Here is a 22716-nt window from a genome sequence, read left to right as displayed (position 1 = left end):
GTGGTTAGCACTGCTGCCTCACAGCACCACTGACCCGGGTTTGATTCCACCCTCGGGTGACTGTCTGTGTGGAGTTTGCACATTGTCCCTGTGTCTGCATGGGATTCTTCTGGGTGGTCTGGTTTCCTCTGACAGTCCAAAGACATGCAGGTAATGTGGATTGCCCATAGTGTCCAGGGATGGTGCAGGCAGGGTGGATTAGCCATGGGAAACATATAGGGTAGGTGGGTCGGCTGCTCTTTGGAGGCCGGTGCAGATTCAGAAGGCCTGGTTCTGCACTATAGGGATTCTATGATTCTATATGGTAGCTTCTGCATGAACTGGAGTTATTAGCCAAGCAGTCAGCATTTATTGTCCATTATTCAGCCTTTTTTTTGTTATGATACCTCAAATGCAGATAGCTCACAGACTGCCACAGTATTAATGCATCACAACTGTGCCAATATACACCATATTGCTACCTGGGCTCTAATAACAGGAGGGCAACTGAGGCTCTTTCAGAACTGGTACATTTCAGAGATGCCTGCAAACAAGTTGCATATACTCGATGGCACCTTGCACCATTGGAAAGCCTTCAATTCTCATGAAGCTGGCAGTTTAATCTGCCACTCTTTGGCAAAACAGAATTAAAAGTCATCAACTCTCTTTAAAGCAAGAACATCAGCCACCTTCCTTACACAAGAGCAGACAGCAAGCTCTGGGTTCAAAATGAGTGGAGTGAATAGTGTAAGGATTAATGCTTATGCTCACATTTACACCAACTAGCAATCTCATCGTTACCTTACCCTGAAGTTGCAGTTATGGCTGCAAAAAGTGGCACATTACAGTGAGGACATTCCCAGTGAAAGGGAGGTGTCACCCATACTATTCCTCACAGAGGGTTAGGTGGGGTAATTGTTCCCTAAATACCCTAAGAGGATGTGGCCCCTTACTGAAAACTCATCTCACCTTCCTCTTCTCTTCCAGTAACTTTTTCTGATGTGTGTCCCACGTCCTCTGTTCATCCTTCCAGACATGCCATTTGTTATTAATGAATCTATACATCGGAGCAGTTTGAAATGCAGCTGCCAAAAACATGGCCGAGTATTTCCTTGAAATGAATTAAACAGCTGTTGCTCCATTAAAAATATTCCATGGGTTAATGGCCTCTCGTGGAGTTTATATATCGTTTCCTGGTAGTACTCATTCCCATTGGTAAGATATGGGTGCAAACCCAGTCTAAAGCAGCTGAATTACTTGGAAAAGCCCATGTAGCTCTTAAAATCAATTACGGTCCACGTACTTTCTCCATCAGTTTATTGGAGAGTAAATAGGTAGGAGGAGAGGAAATAAATACAATTCCTATCACTAGTGATAAAGTGCTGGGGAAACTAATGAGGGAGTAGACCAATAGATCCCTTAGACCCAGTCGGATGTATCCCAGGATATTACCAGAAATAGTTACAGTCAGTTAATGAACTGGTGGTAATCTTTCAGGAATATGAGATTCTAGCAAAGTCCCTGAGGAGTGGAAAGCTGCCAATGTAACACCTTTATTTATAAAAGGGAATGAGACAAAAAAACAAGAAAATATAAGCCAAAGACTTAACATCTGTTTTTAGGAAAATATTAAGTTATAATAGAAAGGAAGTGATAGCAAAGTATTTAGAAATCCATAATATGATCAAGCAGATTCAGCATGGCTTCACGAAGGAGAAATCGTGCGTGACAAATTTACTAGAAATCTCTCAGGAGATAACAAGCAAGACAAATAAAAGGGAAGCAAAAGATGTAACATACTTGAATTTTCAGAAAGCATTTGATAAGGTATCACACTTGGGCTAATTAATAGGATAACAGCCCATAACACACTAGTATGGATCGGCTATCTTATCGAAGACAGAGAGTTGGGAATAAGGGGGTCATTTTCAGGATGGCAATCTGTGACTAGTGGCATGCCAAAAGGATCAGTGCTGGGGTTACAATTAGTTATAATGTACATTAATGATTTGGATGAGAAAAGGGAATTTACTGTAAGCTAACTTTTGTGGATGACACAAAAATAGGTGAGAAGGCAGGAAGAATCTGCAGAGGGATATAGACAGGTTAAGCAAGTGGGTGTAAACCTGGCATCGGGAATATGATGTGGGGAAGTGTGAAGTTATGCACTTCAGCAGGAAAAATTGAGGAGTTGAATATTAGTTAATTGGAGAAAAGCTGCAAAAAGCTACAAACACAGGTGTTTGGGAGTCCTAGTTGGAGTCCTTTTGCAGCACTGCTCCTTTGACAGGTGCTTCCTTCACCTGACAAAAGGAGCAGCGCTCCGAAAGCTCGTGATTTCATAAAAAACCTGTTGGAGTATAACCTGCTGTCATGTGATTTCTGACGTTGTCCACCCCAGTCCATCACCAGCACCTGCACATCATATCTAAGACAGAGATGAGAAACAATTTCTTCTCTCAGAGGGTAGTGAATCTGTGGAATTATTTACTGCAGAGGGGTGTTGAGGCTGTGACATCAATTATATTCAAGGCTGAAATGGACACATTTTTGACGGGTAAAGGAATCAAGGACTATGGGGAAAAGACAGGCAAGTGGAGTTGAGGATTATCAGATCAGCCATGATCTAATTGAATGGCAGAGCAGGCTCTATGGGCTGAATGGCCTATTTCTGCTCCTCTGGTCTGATGGTCTTATGAGGAGGTCTTATGGAGCGGGTAGTATCCCAATCTCTGTGCCATAAGCTCAAGGCTCCGGTTCCACATCAAGATTTGATGGCTACAAAAGGTACCTCATTGTATGGCCAAACAGGGTGATTACTAATCTGTGAATCCTTCTGAAAAACCAATGGCATGCAGTGAGAGTTGAGGTATTTTCCTGGTCAGCCAGAACTGTGTGGAATCTTCAGTTCAATGGTTTTCACTTGCAGGCTTTTGCCATGAACGAGCATTATTCTTGTTCCAACGGAGTACTACAAACACATCGTTCATGATTCACTTATGTTCTGCTTACACAGCTTCCATCTGGGCCCTGAAGGCAACAAAACGTGGCACCACAACAATGAGGAAAAAGCCAAACTTCACTAATTTAATCTCCAAGCCGCTCCTCAAAGAATTTAAAGTCAGAAAGTACAAAATTCTTTGTATGCGAACAACCAAGCCAGCCAAAAATGAAACTTGCCTTTTCTGCAGTGATGTGACACAGAACTGGGTACTAAAGCTGCAAAACATTCTGCAGCCTCACCAAGGCTGGCAAGCTAACAAACTTTCATTTTCTTCCTATGCCACACTGAATACTCTTTAAATGTTAAAGCAGCATTTCCACAACTAACCTTTCACACTGCACTCTGGTGAAGAATGGATCTCATCCAGTGGCTTACTATGGCAATCCAGCGACCTTCATAGCAAATTCTCACATGTATTATTCGTCACTCGTCTGAAGGACTACAGCTCCAATAACACTTTAAAAATTCAACACCATCCGGGATAAAACACTCCAGTGTACCTTATCCACCAATTTATACATTTACTCCCTCCACCACTTACTGCACAGTGACAAAAGTTTGTGTAAGATGCTCTGCAGCTATTCATGAAAGCTTCTTCAATAGCATCTTCCAAAACCATGACCCCTACCACCAAGAAATGCAAGGGAGAAATGCATGGACACACCATCATCTTTGAGTTGCCCTTCAAGCCAGACATTACTTCTGAAGGAAATTTATCAGTATTTTCCCATCACTGGTAGGTCAAAATACTGAACTTTGTTCACTAACGGCACTGTGGCTGTTCCAAAACCCTTGATTCAGCACTTTCTTCTGAACGATAATTAGTTACAGGCAACGAATAATGGCCTTGTTAGAGATATCCAAATACCATGAATAATAATGGTCCTCTCATCTTCAACGTCTGGCCTTGCCTTCATTCACTCAAGTTCCTGCAGGATGTGTTGGTGCCCAATGCCCACCGAAGAGAGGTGAAAAGAGGGAGAATACCCCGCCCCTTTAAATCCTTACAACCCTTCGAGTGAGGCTCACTTCCCAACAGTTATGACAGATGCAAGTTTGGCAGCATCTTTCTCATGCCAGATTACTGACTAGGCAATCATATTGTCACTTCAAAATTCTTCTATAGTTTACCCCATTCTCTGCTTCCCAGATCTTTAGGAGATAATGTTCAATAATTCTTGCCTTCTACCCTTCCTTTGCTGCAGATTCACTGTAATCATACAGAAATGCAGTAAATGGAAGATGATAATGGGTAGGGTTAGGGTTGGGGGAGGTGCTGCTCACTTATTATGATGACGAGAAAGAGAAAGAGGAGATCAACCCACCAACTGCAATCATGTCATCCCTCCCCAATGTCCAATGCACTAAGGGCCCCAAAATTCAGTGAATAAAGATGTCTTAGGTACATTATACCTACAGACAAGCTCCAAGATTAACTTCCAACTGATGGGTCGAATATTTCAAGTTTAAAGACATCCATCCCACCAAAATTTTTCCCTTCCTTCCAGGTACTGATGGAGCAGATTGAATCGCATCTACAGCAGCTGTCATGCAAGGAGTAGTCTGTAACCAGTTAGTGCTCTCATTTCCACAGAAGCATGGACTACATCTCTTTAGGTAAGAATAAAGAGATTAAAATGCAGGGTTGCCCTTTGACTTGCTGATCATAGCACATCTTGGGGTTTTCAGAACCTGACAGCCATTATACTAGTCATATCACTGAAATTGGCAGTAAGTTTACTAGGGCCTAAAGGAATACTTATTGCTAGTGTCCTCTACCTTGGGTATTGTCATACTTCAGGGCAACGACACATGCCATGAATCTGGCATTACCCTTCAGTACAATATGCTAGTGAAACATGGAAGACAAAGCCAGCTATTCAGGAGACCCAGCCTAGAGATACTGTCTACATGCAGATGAAGCATCTCTTTGCTCTATGCCCTTCCATACAGCATGACCAGTCAAATACTTCCTGTGATCCTGACACTCAGACGTCATTTAGGAGGAGTAACATAACATATGACAGTAAGTCATGTGTAGATGCTTTGGGAAACAGAGTCAGGTAAGGATTGGGTAATTGTTGCACTTTTCAATTATTGTATTTAAACAGGTAGTACACTGAAATGATGGATTATTATTCATGAAAGACATTGTCATACAGGAGCTGGTGCACTCATTTGATGCTGATCAGTCATTCAGATGGTCATTGCTGATACAGGCACAACAGGTCAAAGACAATTGCTATATTGCCATGTATTTGGGTGACTCTCTCTTTATTTGCAGGTTGGGGCAAGGAAAACCAAATTATAATGAAGACAAAACTCTGTGCACATTTGGTGCTCCATGGTACAGTCAGCAAGGATTCCTCGAAATAGGCTGCATTCTGATGTCCTGGATTGACCAGAGCCATGCCTGCCTTCTCAGCCATTTTGCATATCAGCATTTTCAGTATGACTTGGTTGTGAAGCACATGGCAGGTTACCTATATCCTGGTCACCTGATCTGCAGCATTCTGCTGTTCCCACCATCAAACCTACCCAGGCAACTTTCACTACCCTGACAAATTCATCAGCCATGCGCTGCATGTCGTACTCTCGATGGGACAGCCTCATTAAGGCACCTGCTATAGGAGCTGGAGGTCTGCTTTATCATGTAGAAACCATCAATGGATCTGATTCTCATCCCTGGAGAAGTTGTAAAGGTTTAAATGATGAACGATGAAAACATCATGGTAACTTTCTGTATGTCAAGCATGGCGCACTTCTTTGTACAGCTCCTGAGAAAGGAAGGGATATGAACTGTTCTGCCAGCATATTCACTTTAGAGAGCATGGGGGAATGGCACCTGCCTTAAACGGTGTAAGACTCTCTTTCCGTTTGTTCTGTATTGTTCCTTTTTCTCCTCAATGCTAACACCATACCATGGTATGCCCATGGAAAATCATTAGAAAATCGGTCAGAATCAAGATCAGAACTATATGGAAACATTCTTAAAACAGGTTTGAAATGCAGTTCTACGTCTCAGCAATCTCTCTGAGAAGTCTTCAGGCCGCTGAAACTCAAGAAATCCTCACTTCATCCTGATGCCCGGCACAGTTACCTCTTGTGTCCCCCAAGGATCTATCCTTGATCACTTCCTGTTTCTCACCTAAATGCTTGGTTCAGCAACACCATCCAAAAACAAAGCATATTTTTCACAATCAACCACCGAAATGGTGGAGAAACTCAGCAGATCTGACAGCGTCTGCAAGAGTTAACATTTCAAGTCCAGCATGTCTCTTCTTCAAAAAAGTTCTGAAAAACAGTCATAAACTCAAAACATTCTCTGCAGATGCTTCCAGACCTATTGAGTTTATCCAGCATTCTCTGCTTCTGTTTCAAATTTTCAGCATCCACAATGTTTGCTTTTCTTACTTTTTACATGCACACATTCCACTTCAGTTAAATACGGTAAAGACTGAAACCATTAGCTTTTAGCCCCTGCTCCAAACTCTGGTCCCTAGTTAATGACCCCATCTCTCTTACTAGTAAGAGCCTGAGATTGAATCAGTCTATTCACAATTTTGGTATCATGTTTGACTACAAAATCTGTTTGTGACCATACATTTCCACCTCTGAAATGAAGCACAACTTCACCCTATTAAGAGTTTATCTATTGGTAAAACTCCCATTCTTTCTTTTATTACTCCTGCAAATGATCATTCCACACTCTGCTATCTGTAAGCTTGAAGACATTCAAAATTGTAAAATTGGCTTTCACTTAACTCACACCAAGTCCCATTTACTTATCACCCCTACACTTCCTAGCCTACACTGGCTTCCAGCCAAGCAATATTTTGATTTGAAATTCTCATCCTTGTTTTCAAATCCTTTTGAGGTCTCCCCTTTCCCTATCTTTGTAATTAAATCCAGTCTCTCAACCTGCCAAAGGTACCTGTTCTCATCTAATTCTGCCCTCTTCCTCAATTTCAATTACCCTAACAGTGGTGGTTATACAGTCATTCGGCTTGGCCCTACACTCTAGAATTCCCTTCTTCAATCTCTTCATCTTCTACCCCACTTTCCTCCTTAAGACATTCCTTAAAAACAAACTCTTCCAGCAAGAAATTGTGAAGTTTTATTCTGTTTAAGGTGCTATATAAATCTAACTTGACGTTGTTCCTCAGATCATTCTGCCAGCTGATGTATCTTGTACATCTCAGTCTCAGCTACCCAGCAATGTAAGGCCAAGAAAGTGGGAACTGCCACTGTACTGGTCACCACTCTGACACAAGCAAATTGGTCCATTAGTGAAGCTGTATCTTGGAATTTGTGAAGGGATTGGGAAGGTCATGTTTAACAAATCTGATCCAATTTTTAAAGAAGGTCAACAGGATTGTTGATGAAGGCAATGCACTGATATGGTCTACATGGACTTTAACTAGGCTTTTGATAAGGTCCTTCATGGTAGACTAGAGCTCACTGCATCCACAACAAAGTGACACAATGGATCCAAAATTGGTTGAGAGGATGCAAGTAAAATGTGATAACAGATAAAAGTTTTTGTGACTGGAAATCTATTTCCACATAGAGCTCCACACAGCCTGTACTGGGGCCCTAATGGTATACATTAATGATTTGTATGTAAGTGTAGGAGATATGATTAAGAAATTTGTAGATGACATGAAAATTGATAGGACGGTAAATAGTCAGGAGGATATCCGTAAACTGCAGGATAATGTTAATGGACTAATTAGATGGGCAGAACATTGGTACGTGGAATTCATCCAAAAAAACGTGAAGTGGTTGGGGAGGTAACAAGGTAAGTGATTACACTATGAATGAAAAGCACCTAGAAAGTATTGAAGATCTGTGGGACCTTGGATTGTAGACTCACAGATCCCTGAATGTAGGTAAGCCAGGTAGGCTAGGTGGTTAAGAGGGTATTTAGGATATTTGTCTTGATTAGCTGAGACATTAAATACAAGAATAGGGAGTTTAAACTGGAATTATATTAAATTCTGGTTATATCACAACTGGATTATTGCATTTCCAGACACCAAATTATAGGAAGGGTGTGATTGCACTCGAGAGGGTGCAGATGAGATTTACTATGATGTTATCTGGGCTGGAGAGTCTAAGCTATAGGGAAGGATTGGCCAAACTGGGGTTATTTTCCTTTGAGCAGTGATGGTTGAAGAGCAACCTAATAGAGGTATATAGGATTACAAGGGATATAGAGGGGGTGGATAAGAGGGTATCTTCTATCCATCATTAAAGGGGTCACTAACTAGGGGTGATAATTTAAGACAAGAGGTGGAAAGCTAAGAGGAGAGCTGAGGAGCAATTCTTATCATCCTGAAGATGGTGGGAGTCTAGAACATACTGCCTGAAAGGGTGGTTGAGCCAGAAATTCTTGTAATATTGAAGCAGTACTTAGTTATTCACTTGTGTTACCGTTACCTTTGGAGTTATGGGCTAAGAGTTGGATGATGGGATTAATGTAGTCAGATCAGTGTTGACTGGCAGACATGATGGGCCAAGAAACCTCCTTCTGTGCTATAAATGTCTCTAAGTCTGTAAGACTCAAAAAAAATGTGGAAATTCCAGGGAGACAGATTAAAAGTACAAAGTAGTGAAAATTGCTTTCACCCAAATTTCCTCAGTTATAAAAAGATCTGCTTAATTCCTACATATCAAAATTGACAAGGAAATTTACCCATCATATCTTCATATAAATAAATAAAACGTGTATTTCCTTAACCCCTTTCTTGACCTCAGGACATCCTAAACAGTTCCACAGTTAATTAAGTATAATCGAAGTCTATCATTGCTACAGCACAGGACAAGTAACAAGTAGTTTGTAGATAGCAATAATCTATGTAATTTATTTTCTCAATGTAGATGGTAGTTAAAAATCATGCCTGATACTGGGGAGAAGTCCATTGCTGTTCTTTGGAATAATATCATGGAACCCTTTACATCCACCTTAGCAGACAGATGGTGCTCCAGTTCGCAGGGTCCTCTGAAAGGCAACATCTTTGACAGGACAGCAATACCTAATGAGAGTATCATCTTGTATTTTGTTTTCAAGTTAATGGAGTTGGATTTGAACTCACAGCCTTCTGACTAATCAGTGATGTTATCAAACTACCACTGATACTTAATAGGTCTACCTACAAGATGTTTCTTGTTACTTCACAAGCACAAATTGAAGTAAAAAAAAAATGCAATGGCAAAGAGGACACTTATGTTGCTGCATGCAATTAGGACCTGTTAACTTGTCACCCAGGACTATGTTCAATGTCCGCAGTGAGTCAGGCAGAAAATTGGATCAAATCAAAAAACTTTCCTTGTACTTGGGTCTAGGAAACAAATGTTGTCATATCAAGCAGTGATCAAGTCTCACACATCACATCATGAATTTTGCATTGGTTAACATATAAAAAAAAAATTGTTTGACCTCTACTGAAAAACACATTGAATACATGGAGCTAAGATTCACTCTCATTCTAATTTAGTTTTACAGTTATGGAGTTGGTTTAATATAAGTTACACTACATCCCTCCCAACTTAATAAATCTCTTACAAAATTATGTCAATGTACATTTATGCTAAAATCTATATCTCAATTTATCTTCTGGATGCTAGCGATAATTATAGAAGCAAGTCATGTGATAATTATCTGAGTGAAAAATATAAAATAATCACTAGCTTTACCTGCTAGAAAAATGGTGGTTAAATATAACCATGACAAGCTATGCTTAACTAATCATACAAAGAGCTCCACACTGCAATTTGGTCAATAACTTTCTTTAACTTTCGCTGTAAATTAAATGTCATACACTCAATGATACATTCCACTGGTTGACTTGTGTGAACTTGCTGCTGTCCTATTCCGAGCTTTGATTTTTCATTCTGGTTAAAGGCTTCTCATAATGCTTCAACACTTTTCCCTTTGCTTCTTCCCCTTGTTAAGTCTCACACCATTAACATCCATATTTTCTTCATCAGTTAGCTATTCTAGATAAGCACGTTGATGTGAATATTTTTAATGTTACTTTTTTAGTTAATACACCAGAGAATTTGTTTCAGTATGAGAAATAATTCATTCTCACCAACCTTCCTCCCAAGAACATACCTTCACATAATCTAATGAACAGTTTCTGATTGTAATTGAATTTGATTGGATTTTAAACTTGGGTCCCACGGTTCAAAGTCTAGTGTTAACTGATGAACAATGCACCGATTTTACATCCTGTGTACTTGTCCTAATTAGCTGAATTAGCATTCTGAAACTGTTAAATTAAAACATATTCAATACAGCAGTACTGTCAGTGAAATAACAGGAGAGCATACAAGTGTTTAGAAATTTATATTACTGCAAGTCTCTAAATTTCTTTCCAGATACATTCAGTGGCAACTTTAATCTCTGTTAATGAACTGGAAGCCTTACTAATATATGTTCAGCAATAACAAAACAATCCCGTGATCTTGGACAGTATCAAATGTAATGTGTTGCTTTCACTTGTAATGTATTCTGCAGATCAGCTGAGCGTTCTGCTCCTGAACTTATTTTTGAAAGTGGCAATGTGGCAATACACAGTACCTGTGGAGCTACTCTCTGGAACAATTTAATAGATTTTTTGAAAAAATGTGTCGATTCCTGTAGGCAAAATATTTCAATGCCACCAGGATCTTCCAAGTACCTTGCTTGAGTGAGCATACATCCCCAGTAAACTTAGAAAAAGACCATAGCAGGTTATTCTCAAATAGCAATTTTGCACAGATAGGAGTATCATGTGAGTGATACTCTGGATAACAAATGGCTATCTAGACAGACACAATATAGAGACACAGGTATACAGACACAAATAATATCATATTGCCTTGGGGTTTCCACGATTAGTAACTCCAAACATTTCTAATTTGTTCCCTGACTTAGCTAATTGCCTTTGAGTACAAAACCTGCACAGAGAAAAACAAAATATTGACCACAATGGGGGAAAAACATGATTCTTCCGAGGATTGTATAACAAATGCTAAAGATAATTTTGAACTAAATTTTCCTGATTGGATACAGAATGGTCACAATTAACTTTGTACTAAGTACTGTGTTTACATGGCTGCATTTATGCATTGAGAAAATGCATTCATTTTAGTTCGAAAACAAGACTCTCCAAAATACTGAGAAAACTTGAGTTTCAAAAATTCTTTGCACCTACATGAAAAGACCATGGATGAATAATAGGCAGTTCTAAGAGCTGGCATAAGCCCAATGGGTATCTTTCTATGTTGGAACCCTCTTACAATTTCAGGAAGAATGTACACCCAATTCAATAATAATATAAAGTAAATACAATTGGTTGAAATGTTTAATACTTTCTTTTAATAAACATGCACATTTTGTTTTACATGTGGTTATTAATTTTATTCAAATATTTTTTCTGTAATCAGATTATTCCATACTTACTCCCAGAACTCAATGACAGGAGAAGTTGCATTTGGTACAGCTGCGTGAGTGCAATTGGTAGAATTCAGCTTCTGAAACTCTACACAGTTTTCTTCAAGAAAAATAAAAACAGTCCATAACTAAAACAGTAATTATTAATTAGTGAAAATTAATGCTTGCATATTGGCACTTTAAAAGTTATTGCAATTAATGCTATCACAGAGGGGTGGCAGTCTGCACACCTTACCTGTGTTCCAAGTATGTCCACAGGTAGCCCAAGGGAGTTCAGTTGTAAAGCAGTTGAACAGGTAAAATATGGCCCAGGCCAAAACAATGATGTAAAACACATTCAAATGTGCTTCAATCACCTGAGTAGCATACCCGATACCTGCAAGTGAATAGCAAGCAATAGCTTACTGGTTTCTGAAAGCTCTGTATCGATGCCAGTCACGTTCAAGCTAAAGGCAGCACGAGTTACCTTCAAAAAGCGGACAAACTTTCCTCCAGCACGTTATTCCTCCCTCGCTGGTATACTGGCCCAGTGCAGTCTCCAGGAAAAACACCGGTATGCCGCAGCCGATGAAAAAAATCACATATGGAATAAGGAAGGCCCCTGGAAAGGAACAAGGGCAACAAGACTAACCACAAGTTGTTAGAATTTGTCACTTCTTTATATGACTCTAGTTACCAGTGAAGTGCTCCTGAGTTTATATTACTTTCGGACAGTGCAACTTATTTACACACACACTATAGTTAGACGCACTATATAGACATCGTATACTACTGCTTTTCCCCCGGGATTCGGGGCATTTTGCTTTGTAAAACATAAATAATTCAGCGACTATGCTAATTAAAAATATGAATTTAAAGATGAAAAGCAAATAAATTCCGTATAACGGTACCGCCTCCGTTCTTGTAACAGAGGTATGGGAATCGCCACACATTTCCTAATCCAATGATCTCCCCAGCCACAGACAAGACAAATTCGATTTTGTTATTCCATTGGCCTCTGTCTGACACTTTCTTGTCGTTGGTACGAACTAAATTGACGTTCGATGCCTCGGTGTCCATCGCATCGTCTGGCTTCCCATTGATTATAGGAATCGCTTTCTCCGCTGTCATCTCGGCCTGGAGGGGGGCAAGGAAAAGTTTATAGCCATTACCGCATTGGTTTCTAATTCTTCCAATCACTTGCAGGTTTTGGTCTCTTCAGATCAATTAGTACTGAAACTAATTTGCAATGGACTGGAACGAATATGCGGATAAGCAAACTCAGAATCAGCTAATCGGAGACCCAGCTCTTTATATGATCAGTTCGTGAAGATCTCCTTGCGATGCATCTGAATGCTAAGACTGACATGATCGTGAAGAATTACTCACCGGGTAAGGGTTTTGCTGTACACCCGCCTGTTTAGAACAGTGCTGCTCCCTTTCTTGAAATAACACTGAAATTGTCAATATACCAGCTCCGGGGAAATTCCGCCACAGCTTGCTGTGCCTGTGTGGAGGGGTGGGGGGATGGAAATCAGTTCAGATGTACTTGGTACTCTGGTGATGCCTTCTGCGAGACAACCGACTTGAGGAAACAAACGCACTCTTTTCTCAGATGCTGCTGCTGCGGTTTACTGGAGCTGAGCCATGTGCTGCTGACTGAGCTCTCTCGCTTGCCGTACAGAAATGTATCAATTAATGGCGTAATGTTGTTGAGTTAGTGGCGGAAAGCATTGGTGGCATGGTTTATCACACGGCCCGGCGGCTGGTTTGCAGGCTGAGCCTGGCAAATTGCAAAGCGGATCAATATCAGACTAATATCTGAATGTAAGGACATGCGGTGGAGGCGGGAGTCCCGTTAGCTGTGAGCAGCCAGTTCCCTGCAAATGACAAATGTCCTTCTCATACAGTCCTCACTGATCCGCAAGGGTGGGCTGCTAAAAGGGACGGAGGGAGGGAGAGAGGGGGTGGATTTGAAAGTCAGGATCCAAACAGATTGAAAAGTTGAATAAAACATTCTAAGTTACAATGATCCTTTCCTTTGCGGATTCTCCTGGCGGCTTTCACGATTTAATTTAACAGCACCCACCAAATCTCAGCCAGACTTGTGCAAAGCGTGGATATTTATGTGGAAACAAACGTTGGAATTGCTTGTGTCCAGATCCGCAAGACAGCCCCTCTCCACTTTCTTAAAATCAGTCCCGCTGTAGGTTGGAGCTTTTTAACTTTTACTGTTTACGACCAGCAACGAAAATGCCATTTTTGTAACCTGTAAGAATCCTTAACACGTAACCCGTTGGACTTCAGTGCAGGAGTGCGGCGTCAATGGTAACTTGTTACATTAGCGGAAAAATAAACTGTATCATGCATCTTCTCAAATGTTATATAGTCTATTTTTAGTTCAAGTTTCCAAGTAAACAGTTTGCCGATCAATTTCTGATTGGATAATTAAGGAAAAGAAGACCAACTCTTGCAGAAATTACTTCTCAAATCTAAAATGTAGCATAACCTCTTCTGTCACCATCTTGGGAGTTAGACATACGCTTATCAAAACAACATTTTCTGAAACAAAGGAAGCCATACATTTCAACTCAGTTGTAACTGTTGACACCCATACATAATCTCCTAATTCTTAGAGTCATAGAGTCATATGGTATGGAAACAGACTCTTCGGTCCAACTGGTCCATGCTGACCATGTTCCCAAGCTGAATGAATCCCAACTGCCTGCATTTGGTCCATATCCCTCCAACCTTTCCTATTCATGAACTTATCCAAATGTCTGTTAAATGTTGTAACCGTGCCTGCATCCATCATGTTCCCTGGCAGTTCATTCCACACACTAAACACTTTTTCATAAAAAGGTTGTCCCTCATGTACATTTTAAATCTGCTTTCACCTTAAAAATATGCCCTCCAGTTTTGAACTCTCCCACGCTAGGGAAAAGACCCTTGTCATTCACCTTATCTATGCCCCTGATGATTTTGTAAACCTCAATAAAGTCATCCCTCAACCACATATACTCCATGAAAACAGTCCCAGACTTTCCAGGCTATTTTGATATCTCAAACTCTCAATTCCTGGCAACATCCTGATAAAATTTCTGAACTCTCTCCAGTTTAATAATATCCTTCCTAGAACAAAGTCAGAAGTCACACATCACCAGGTTTGTTTGAAATTACAAGCTTTTGGAGTGCTGCTCCTTCACTTGATGTGCTTGCGATTTCAAATAAACCTGTTGGATTAAGAGAGTGTCGTGTGACTTCCGACTTTATCCACCAGCATCCAACACCGGCACCTCCACATCCTTCCTACAACAGGGTGACCAAAACTGCACACAGTTCTCCAGAAGAGGCTTCACCAATGTCTTCTACAGCATCAACAAAATGTCCCAACCCTATACTCAAAGGTTTGAGCAACGAAGGCAAGCGTGCCAAACGCCTTCTTAACCGCCTTATTTGTGACACAAATTTCAAAGAATTATGTACCTGAACCCCTAGGTTTTACAACATTACCCAGGGCTCTACCATCAATTGTATGAGTCCTGACCTTGATTGTTTCACCGAAATGCAATACCTCACATTTATCCAATTGAACTCCATCTGCCGCAGCCCATTGGGGATTGAGATCCCTTTGTAATCTTAGATAACCTCCACTGTCTGCTATACCACTAATTTTTGTGCCATCTGCAAAATTACTCACCATGCCTCCTATATTCTCATCCAAATCATTTATATAAATGACAAACAAAAGTGGACCCAGTACCGATACCTGTGGAACACCACTGCTCACAGGTCTCCAGTCTGAAAAACAACCTTCCACCACCACACTTTGTCTCCTACCATAAAGCCAATTTTGTATCCAATTGGCAAGCTCACATTAAATCCCATGTGATCTAACTTTACTACTTAGTCTACCATGCAAAGCCTTGCCAAAGGCTTTATTAAAGTCCAAGTCAACAATGTCTACTGCTCAGCCCTCATCGATAATTTTGGTTACTTCATTAAAAAAACTTAATCAAGTTTGTGAAACATGATTTTCCTTGCACAAAACCATACTGACTGTTCCTAATCATTCCTTGCCTCTCCAAATACACGTACATCCTATCTTTCAGAATCACCTCCAACAACCTACCCACCATTGATATCAGACTCACAAATCTATAGTTTCCAGGTTTCTTCTTACAGACTTTGTTAAAGAATTGCAAAAACATTAGCTACCCTCCAGTCGTCCAGTATTTCACCCCTGTTCATAGACAAACCAAATATTTCTGACATGGGCCTCACAATTTCCTCCATAACTTCATACAAAGTCGTAAGATACAATTGATCAGGTCCCAGAGATTCTTCACCTTTATATTTTCTAAGACCTCCAGCACTTCCTCTTCTGCATCATGAGCTGTTTTCAAAACATCAGTATTTATTTCTCTGAGTTATGTAGTCTGTATTTCTTTCTCAACAGTAAAAACTGATGCAACATATTCATTTAATATCTCCCACCTCCTGAAGTTCAACACAAAGACAACCTTGTTGACCATTAAGTGGTCCTACTCTCCCTCTAGTTGCTCTCCTGCGCCTAATGTATTTCTAGAATCTTTTTGGATCATTTTTAACCTGATCTGCCAAGGCTACCTCATATCTCCTCTTTGTCTTCCTTATTTCCTTCTTAAGACTGCCCTGACACATTTTATACTCTTCAAGAAATTCAATTGATCCCAGGTATCTATATTTAGTATGTGATTCTTGTTTATTCTTGACTAGAACTTCAATGTCTTTATTCATGCATTGTTCCCTAACCTTACCAGCTTTGCCTTTCACTCTAACAGGAACATAATGCTTCTGAACTCTTGGTTATCACACTTTTGAAGGGCTCCCATTTGTCCGTCGTCCCTTTACCTGCAAACAGTCTACTCCAATCAACTTTTCAAAGTTTATATTTCATACCCTTAAAATTTGCCTTACTCCATTTAAGAACTTTAACTTCTTTGGAAGACTTTTTCTTTCCCATACCTGTTTTAAAACTAATAGTATTATGATCACTAGTCCCAAAGTGTTGCCCCACCAGCACTTCAGTCACTGGCCCTGCCTTATTTCCTAAGAGAATATTGTTCACCATAACTTCCTGACTGTTGTACCCTGTTCCCATGGGCAAAACAGTTGAGGGCCAATGAACATTGATTTAACATGATAGACAAAAGAAACAAAGAAACAGTGCCTTTCTTTAACCAGCAAATGGTTAGGGTTTCAAATGTTTCATCACTGATATCCCTTCCATTATTAGGTCAGGAAATGAGGATATACATGGGTGACTGTTCAAGGTTTAGCATCATTTCCAATGACTCAGGTACTGAAGCAATCCATGTCCAAATGCAGCAAGACCTGGATAATGGTCAGGCCTGGGCTGTTAAGTGTCAAGTAATGTTTGTGCCATTCAAGTACCAGCAATGACCATCTTCAACTAGAGCAAATCTAACCATGAACTTCTTCATAGTCAATGGCATTACCACTGCTGAATCTTGGGGAGTTACAATTGTTCAGAATGTGAATTGAACCAGCAACATAAATACTGTGGCCCCAAGTGTAGTTCAGAGGCTCAGAATCTCAAAGCAAATGACTCACTTCCTATCTCCCCAATGCTGGTCCACATTGAAAAGGCACAAGTTAGGAATTTGATGGAATGCTCCCCACTTGTTTGGATCCATGCACATTCAACAACACTTGAAGCTTGACACCATCTGAGACAAAGCAGTTGACTTCATTGACACTGCCTTCAATATTCACTCCCTCCTCTACCAATGCACAATGGCAGTCTTGTGTATCATGTACAAGATGCACTGTAGCAATTTGCTAAGTCTCCTTCAACAGCACTTTCCAAGCCCAGGACCTCTAATCCTAGAAGGATAAGAACTGCAGATGGATGTGAACACCACCACCTGCAAATTTCCCTGTAGGCCACTTGCCATCCTGAATTGGAAGTAGATCGCTGTTTCTTTACTGTTAGTGGGTTAGAATCCTAGAATTCGCTTCCTAATAGCACAATTAGTGTATCTACCTTTCATGGACTGCAGCAATTCAAGAAGGCAGCTGAGCAAAAACTTTTCAAGGGCAATCAGGGACAGGAATTAAATGCTGGCCTACCCAATGATGCCCAATCCTATAAACACACAGAGAAAAACACACATTGTTTTCTTACCACAGCAAACATTTCCCCCTAAATTTGTATCAGCAGCAGACTTGGATGGGTTATACTTGATTCTTTCATCTAAGTCATTAACGTAGATTGTAACTAGCTGAGTTCCTGGCACTGATCTTAACAGCATTGTACTAGTTACAACCCATAACCTGACTGATTATTTCCAATTTTCCATTTTCTGTCCTTTGACCAATACTCCATTATACTAATGTGTTCCTGTCAGCCCTGGAACTGTTAACCTGTGTAGCAACCTGTTCTGTCATGTCTTATCAGTTACCATTTAAAATTCCAAGTCTAAGTGTATCATGTGATTAGAACATGGAACAGTACAGCACAGTACAAGCCCTTCAGCCAACAATGTTGTGCTGGCCTATTATCCTACTAAGATCAAACTAACCTGCATACCCTTCATTTTACTACAATCCGTGTGCCTATTCATGAGTCGCTTAAATGTCCCTAAAGTATCTGACACCACTACCACTGCCAGCAGTACATTCCACACACCCACCACTCTCTGTGTAAAGAACTTTCCTCTGACATCTCCCCTGTACCTTCCTCCAATCACCTTAAAATTATGCCCCCTTGTAATAGACATTTTCGCCCTGGGAAAAAGTCTCTGAGTATTCACTCTATCTATGCCTCTCATCATCTTGTACACCTCTACCCAGTCACCTCTCATCCTTCTTTGCTCCAATGAGAAAAGCCCTAGCTCCCTCAACCTTTCCTCATAAGACCTGCCCTCCAGTCCATGCAGAACCTAGTAAATCTCCTCTGCACCCTTACTTTGATTACTTTGATTACTTGATTACTTTGAACTGGACAGTCAAATAGTTATTTAAGAAAAACCATTGCTTATTTGTTTACAAAAAAAATTAATTGACTTTGAAAAGCAGTGTCTTGAAAAGTTTTAGACAGACATGACATTTTCCCCAACTACCTAACTCATTATGTTATGTTCACACTTAATAATTGAAGTGAAAAAAAAGCTGAGGCAATTAGGAGGAGTCAAAATGCTTTCATAAAAGGGAAGCTGATGTTTCGGGTCTAGACCCTTCTTCAGAAATGGGGGAGGGGAAGGGGATTCTGAAAGAAATAGGAAGAGAGGGGGAGGTGGATAGAAGATGGATAAAGGAGAAGATAGGTGGAGAGGAGACAGACTGATCAAAGAGGCGGGGTTGGAGCCAGTAAAGGTGAGTGTAGATGGGGAGTTAGGGAAGGGATAGGTCAGCCCAGGGAGGACAGACAGGTCAAGGAGGCAGGATGAGGCTAGTAGGTAGGAGATGGGGGTGGGGCTTGAGGTGGGAGGAGTGGATAGGTGGGAGGAAGGACAGGTTAGGGAGGTGGGGATGAGCTGGGCTGGTTTTGGGATGCGGTAGGGGGAGGGGAGATTTTGAAGCTTGTGAAGTCCACATTGATACCATTGGGCTGCAGGGTTCCCAAGCTAAATATGAGATGCTGTTCCTGCAACCTTCGACTGGCATCGTTGTGGCACTGCAGGATGCCCAGGATGGACATGTCATCCAAGGAGTGGGAGGGGGAGTTGAAATGGTTCGCGACTGGGAGGTACAGGGAACAACGGATACAGTATACCACATTAGCAGATGTGCAGGTGAACATCTGTTTGATGTGGAAGGTCTTCTTGGGGCCTGAGATGGGTGTGAGGGGAGAGGTGTTGGGGCAGGTGTAGCACTTCCTGCGGTTGCAGGGAGAAGTGCCGGGGGTAGTGGGGCTGGTGGGGAGTGTGGAGTGGACAAGGGTATCACGGAGAGAGTGGTCCCTCCAGAAAGCAGATAAAGGTGGGGAGGGAAAAATGTCTTTGGTAGTGGGGTCAGATTTTTTTTGGGGGGAGGGGAAGGGGATTCTGTTTTTTGGGGGAGGGGAAGGGTCTAGACCCGAAACGTCAGCTTTCCTGTTCCTCTGATGCTGCTTGGCTTGCTGTGTTCATCCAGCTCTACACCTTGTTATCTCAGATTCTCCAGCATCGGCAGTTCCTACTATCTCATAAAAGGGAAATCATGTTGAACTAATTTATTAAATAAGAATAAAATTGTCGGATTAACATTAGTTGTAGATTTGAGGAGCTTGTAGATGGACTGAACTTAGATTTCCAGAAGTCATTTGACAAGAAACTGCAAAAACTATTCAGAAAATAAAAGCTCATGGTGTAGGCGTTAACATATTGGCACGTAAACAAGATTTGCAGAAAATAAAAGCTCATGGTGTAGGGGCTAGCATTTTAGCATGCAAAGTTGATTTGCTGGCTGGTAGAAAGCCGAAAGTATGTACAGAAGGGTCCTTGTCTGATTGGCAGGATATGACCTGAGGGGGTCTATACTGGGACCTCACTTATTTACAATTTACGTCAACGACTAGGATGAGGAGAGAAAAGGCATGGTAGATAAATTTGCAGATGACTTAAAATAGGTAGGAAAGTATTTGTGATAAAGTTATAAGAAGTTTTCAGATGGATGTGGACAGGGTTGGGTGAGTGAACAAAATCTGGCAGATGGAACCTATTGTAGGTAAATATGTAGTTGTTCACTTCGGCAGGAAGATAGCAGAACATTACTTGAATGGAGAATGACTGTACAGGTATGAAATACAGAGCGATCTAGGTGTTCTAATCCATTAGTTGCAGAGAATAATCTGCAGATAATCAAGAAGGTTAATAGGTTGTTATCATTTATTGCAAGAAGAATTGAACACATAAGTAAAAATGTTATGCTTCAAATACAGGGCATTTTGAGACCACACCTCAAGTAATGTGTACACATTTGGTTTCCTTATTTAAAGAAGTCAGTGCTTTGGATGTGGATCAGAGGAGCTTTACTAGATGATGACTGGAATGAGCTTGTCATATGAGGATATGTTAGATGGTTTGGGCTTGTTTTCACTGGAATTTAGAAGAAAGAGGGGTGGTGTGATCAAAGTGTAGAAGTCCCTAACTACTCTTGACAAGGTGTACATGAAACAGCTGTTTCCTCTTGTGAAAAAGTCCAGAATTAGGGGGAAATGTTTTAAAATTATGGTTAACCCTTTCAGGATAAAGATGAGGAGAATATTTTTTCTTTGGAACTCTGCTTCAGAAGGCAGCAGAGGCAGAGTTATTAAATACTTTGAAGGTACAGTTAGATAGATTCTTGTTAGCTAAGAGAATCTTTTTGTTTGTCCATAAGGGTGGAAGTTGCTGTCTGGGCCAGTATTTATTGCACATCCCAAATTGCCTCTTAATCTTTGTGATTTGGTAGGGCCATTTCAGAGGACAGTTAAGTTTCAACCACATGTTTGTGGGTCTGGAGTCACATATAGGTCAGACCAGGTAAAGATTTCCTTCCCTAAAGGGCATTAATGAACCAGATAGGTTTTTATGACAATCAGCAGTGGGTACTAATAGGCTGTCTTTCTTTCAGTAAATTCACATTTCATGATCTACCATAGTGGGTTTTGAACCTGTGACCCCAGAGCATTAGCATTGGTTTTTGGATTACTAGCCCCATGTCATTACTGCTAACTGACTGCCTCCTCTCTAAATTTAAATTATTCACAATGGAGATGATTGCATCAAAGGATTATCAGGAGTAGGTGGGAATGTGGAATTTGTAAAGCAAGCACATCATCCAAGATCCTATTGGATGACAGAGCAGGGTTGAGGGCCCCAACAGCGTGCATCTGCTCCTGTGTATTTTTTCCATTTTTTTATAATCCAGAAATGCTCTTACACACAATCATCACCTGTGTGTTTATTTTTCATCTATTAACAGCTTCTCCTATTTATTGTCTTCATAAGTTAAATAACACCAGCTGCTAAAGTGGGAATTGAACCCGTGTTCACAGATAATTAGTCTGGGCCCCTCAATTATTAGTCTTGTGGTAATACCACTTCACCACCACCACCTCCCTTCAAGGTTTAAATTAATCACGATAGAGATGATTGGGGGTGACTGTCATTTTGAGGCATAAAAGACAAAAGTCTGTGACTCAATCATTGGGTTTATGGAGGTTAATATGATTGCTGTCTGGAAGCTAACATTTGCTTAATCAAAGAGAAGGAGGCTAATAGGACATTACAGAGTATTCTATCCAGTGACTGAGTAGGTAATAACCAAACAAAGTTCTAAACCACTGCCATAATATACCACATTACATTGATCTGTCAATAAAGACCTATCACCGAATTGTATCAGGTCAAATCATGAAGTAAAAATCTCACATCCGCTACTTTCCAATCTATTCACAGCATTGTTGATTGGTGGTAATTTTGGAAGATCATAATCACTTTGCAACCACTTTGCTTGCATTTCCTTCTTTTGGAGGCCTGGGATTTTGGCAGTAAAGAGATTTGTCAGCTTTTAGTCCCAGGAATGTTTCCATTATTCTTTCTTTCATAAGAAATTTGTCACTCTTATTAGGCTTTTGAACACGCTCTTGTTTCTACATGTAAATCAGGTTCAATTATTCATATTAATTACTCATTCAATTACCGTAGAAACAAAACATGAGAATCAGAAATGATTTTTAAAATAAGAAAAGGACAAAGCATGATGAGTATCAGTGATGGACATAGGTACACTTGAGGCAATGAAGATTGCTATTGTGCATCCACTAAAGGATCTAAAACATGAAATGTGTCTAAACTGCAGTTTGTAAAGGGATACAGTAATAACAAGAGCTAGGAAACAATTATGATGCACTGATAACAATGATCCTTTAATATTTCACGATTTATTGACAGGCCATTTAGCTGGTATAAATGTAAAATAATATGCAATTTTGTTACAGTGCCTCCATTGGAAGTTCAAAGAAGGAATTCCACAAAGGAAACAATACACACGCTGGTTAACTGGTTCTGAAGAAAAGTGAGCAGATATTTGATGGAGAGCATTATTCTCATATATTGAAAAGAGTGTGACAGGTATGACAATACATCACTGAACATGTGGCTGGAAATCTGAAATGTTTTACAACTAAAAGGCATTCAGCAGAAATATGTGGTGATGATCTGAATAATATGTAGAAGTTCAATGCCAGTGTTTGTAATGAGGTCATATAGCAGCTGTTGTATGCGCCACAATCTGCCATAACATAAATGAGAACACCTGTAGCATTTTCACTTGAAACCTT

General features: G+C 40.4%; 1 protein-coding gene across 2 annotated transcripts in view; it reads right to left on the bottom strand.

Annotated features, from left to right (window-relative positions):
- slc6a11b (solute carrier family 6 member 11b) overlaps positions 1 to 13039 on the bottom strand; it is a 135772-nt gene extending 122733 nt beyond the window's left edge. Inside the window, exons 1-5 of one of the 2 annotated variants that reach the window (XM_048606355.1) lie at positions 12795 to 13039; positions 12317 to 12542; positions 11893 to 12027; positions 11662 to 11802; positions 11436 to 11526 (exon numbers count right to left, since the gene is read on the bottom strand). In XM_048606355.1, coding sequence (XP_048462312.1) covers positions 11436 to 11526; positions 11662 to 11802; positions 11893 to 12027; positions 12317 to 12536 — 587 coding nt within the window. In that variant the 5' untranslated portion in view covers positions 12537 to 12542; positions 12795 to 13039. Of the gene's footprint in view, positions 1 to 11409; positions 11527 to 11661; positions 11803 to 11892; positions 12028 to 12316; positions 12543 to 12794 lie in introns of those variants that run through there. The other variant, XM_048606356.1, reaches the window with a different exon arrangement.
- Positions 13040 to 22716: the final 9677 nt, after the last annotated feature.

The sequence above is a fragment of the Rhincodon typus genome, chromosome 16 (genome assembly GCF_021869965.1).
Source record: "Rhincodon typus isolate 14 chromosome 16, sRhiTyp1.1, whole genome shotgun sequence".
NCBI lineage: Eukaryota > Metazoa > Chordata > Chondrichthyes > Orectolobiformes > Rhincodontidae > Rhincodon > Rhincodon typus.
Note: the sequence above shows the minus strand (reverse complement) of the source record. Positions and strands in the feature narration are given on the sequence as shown.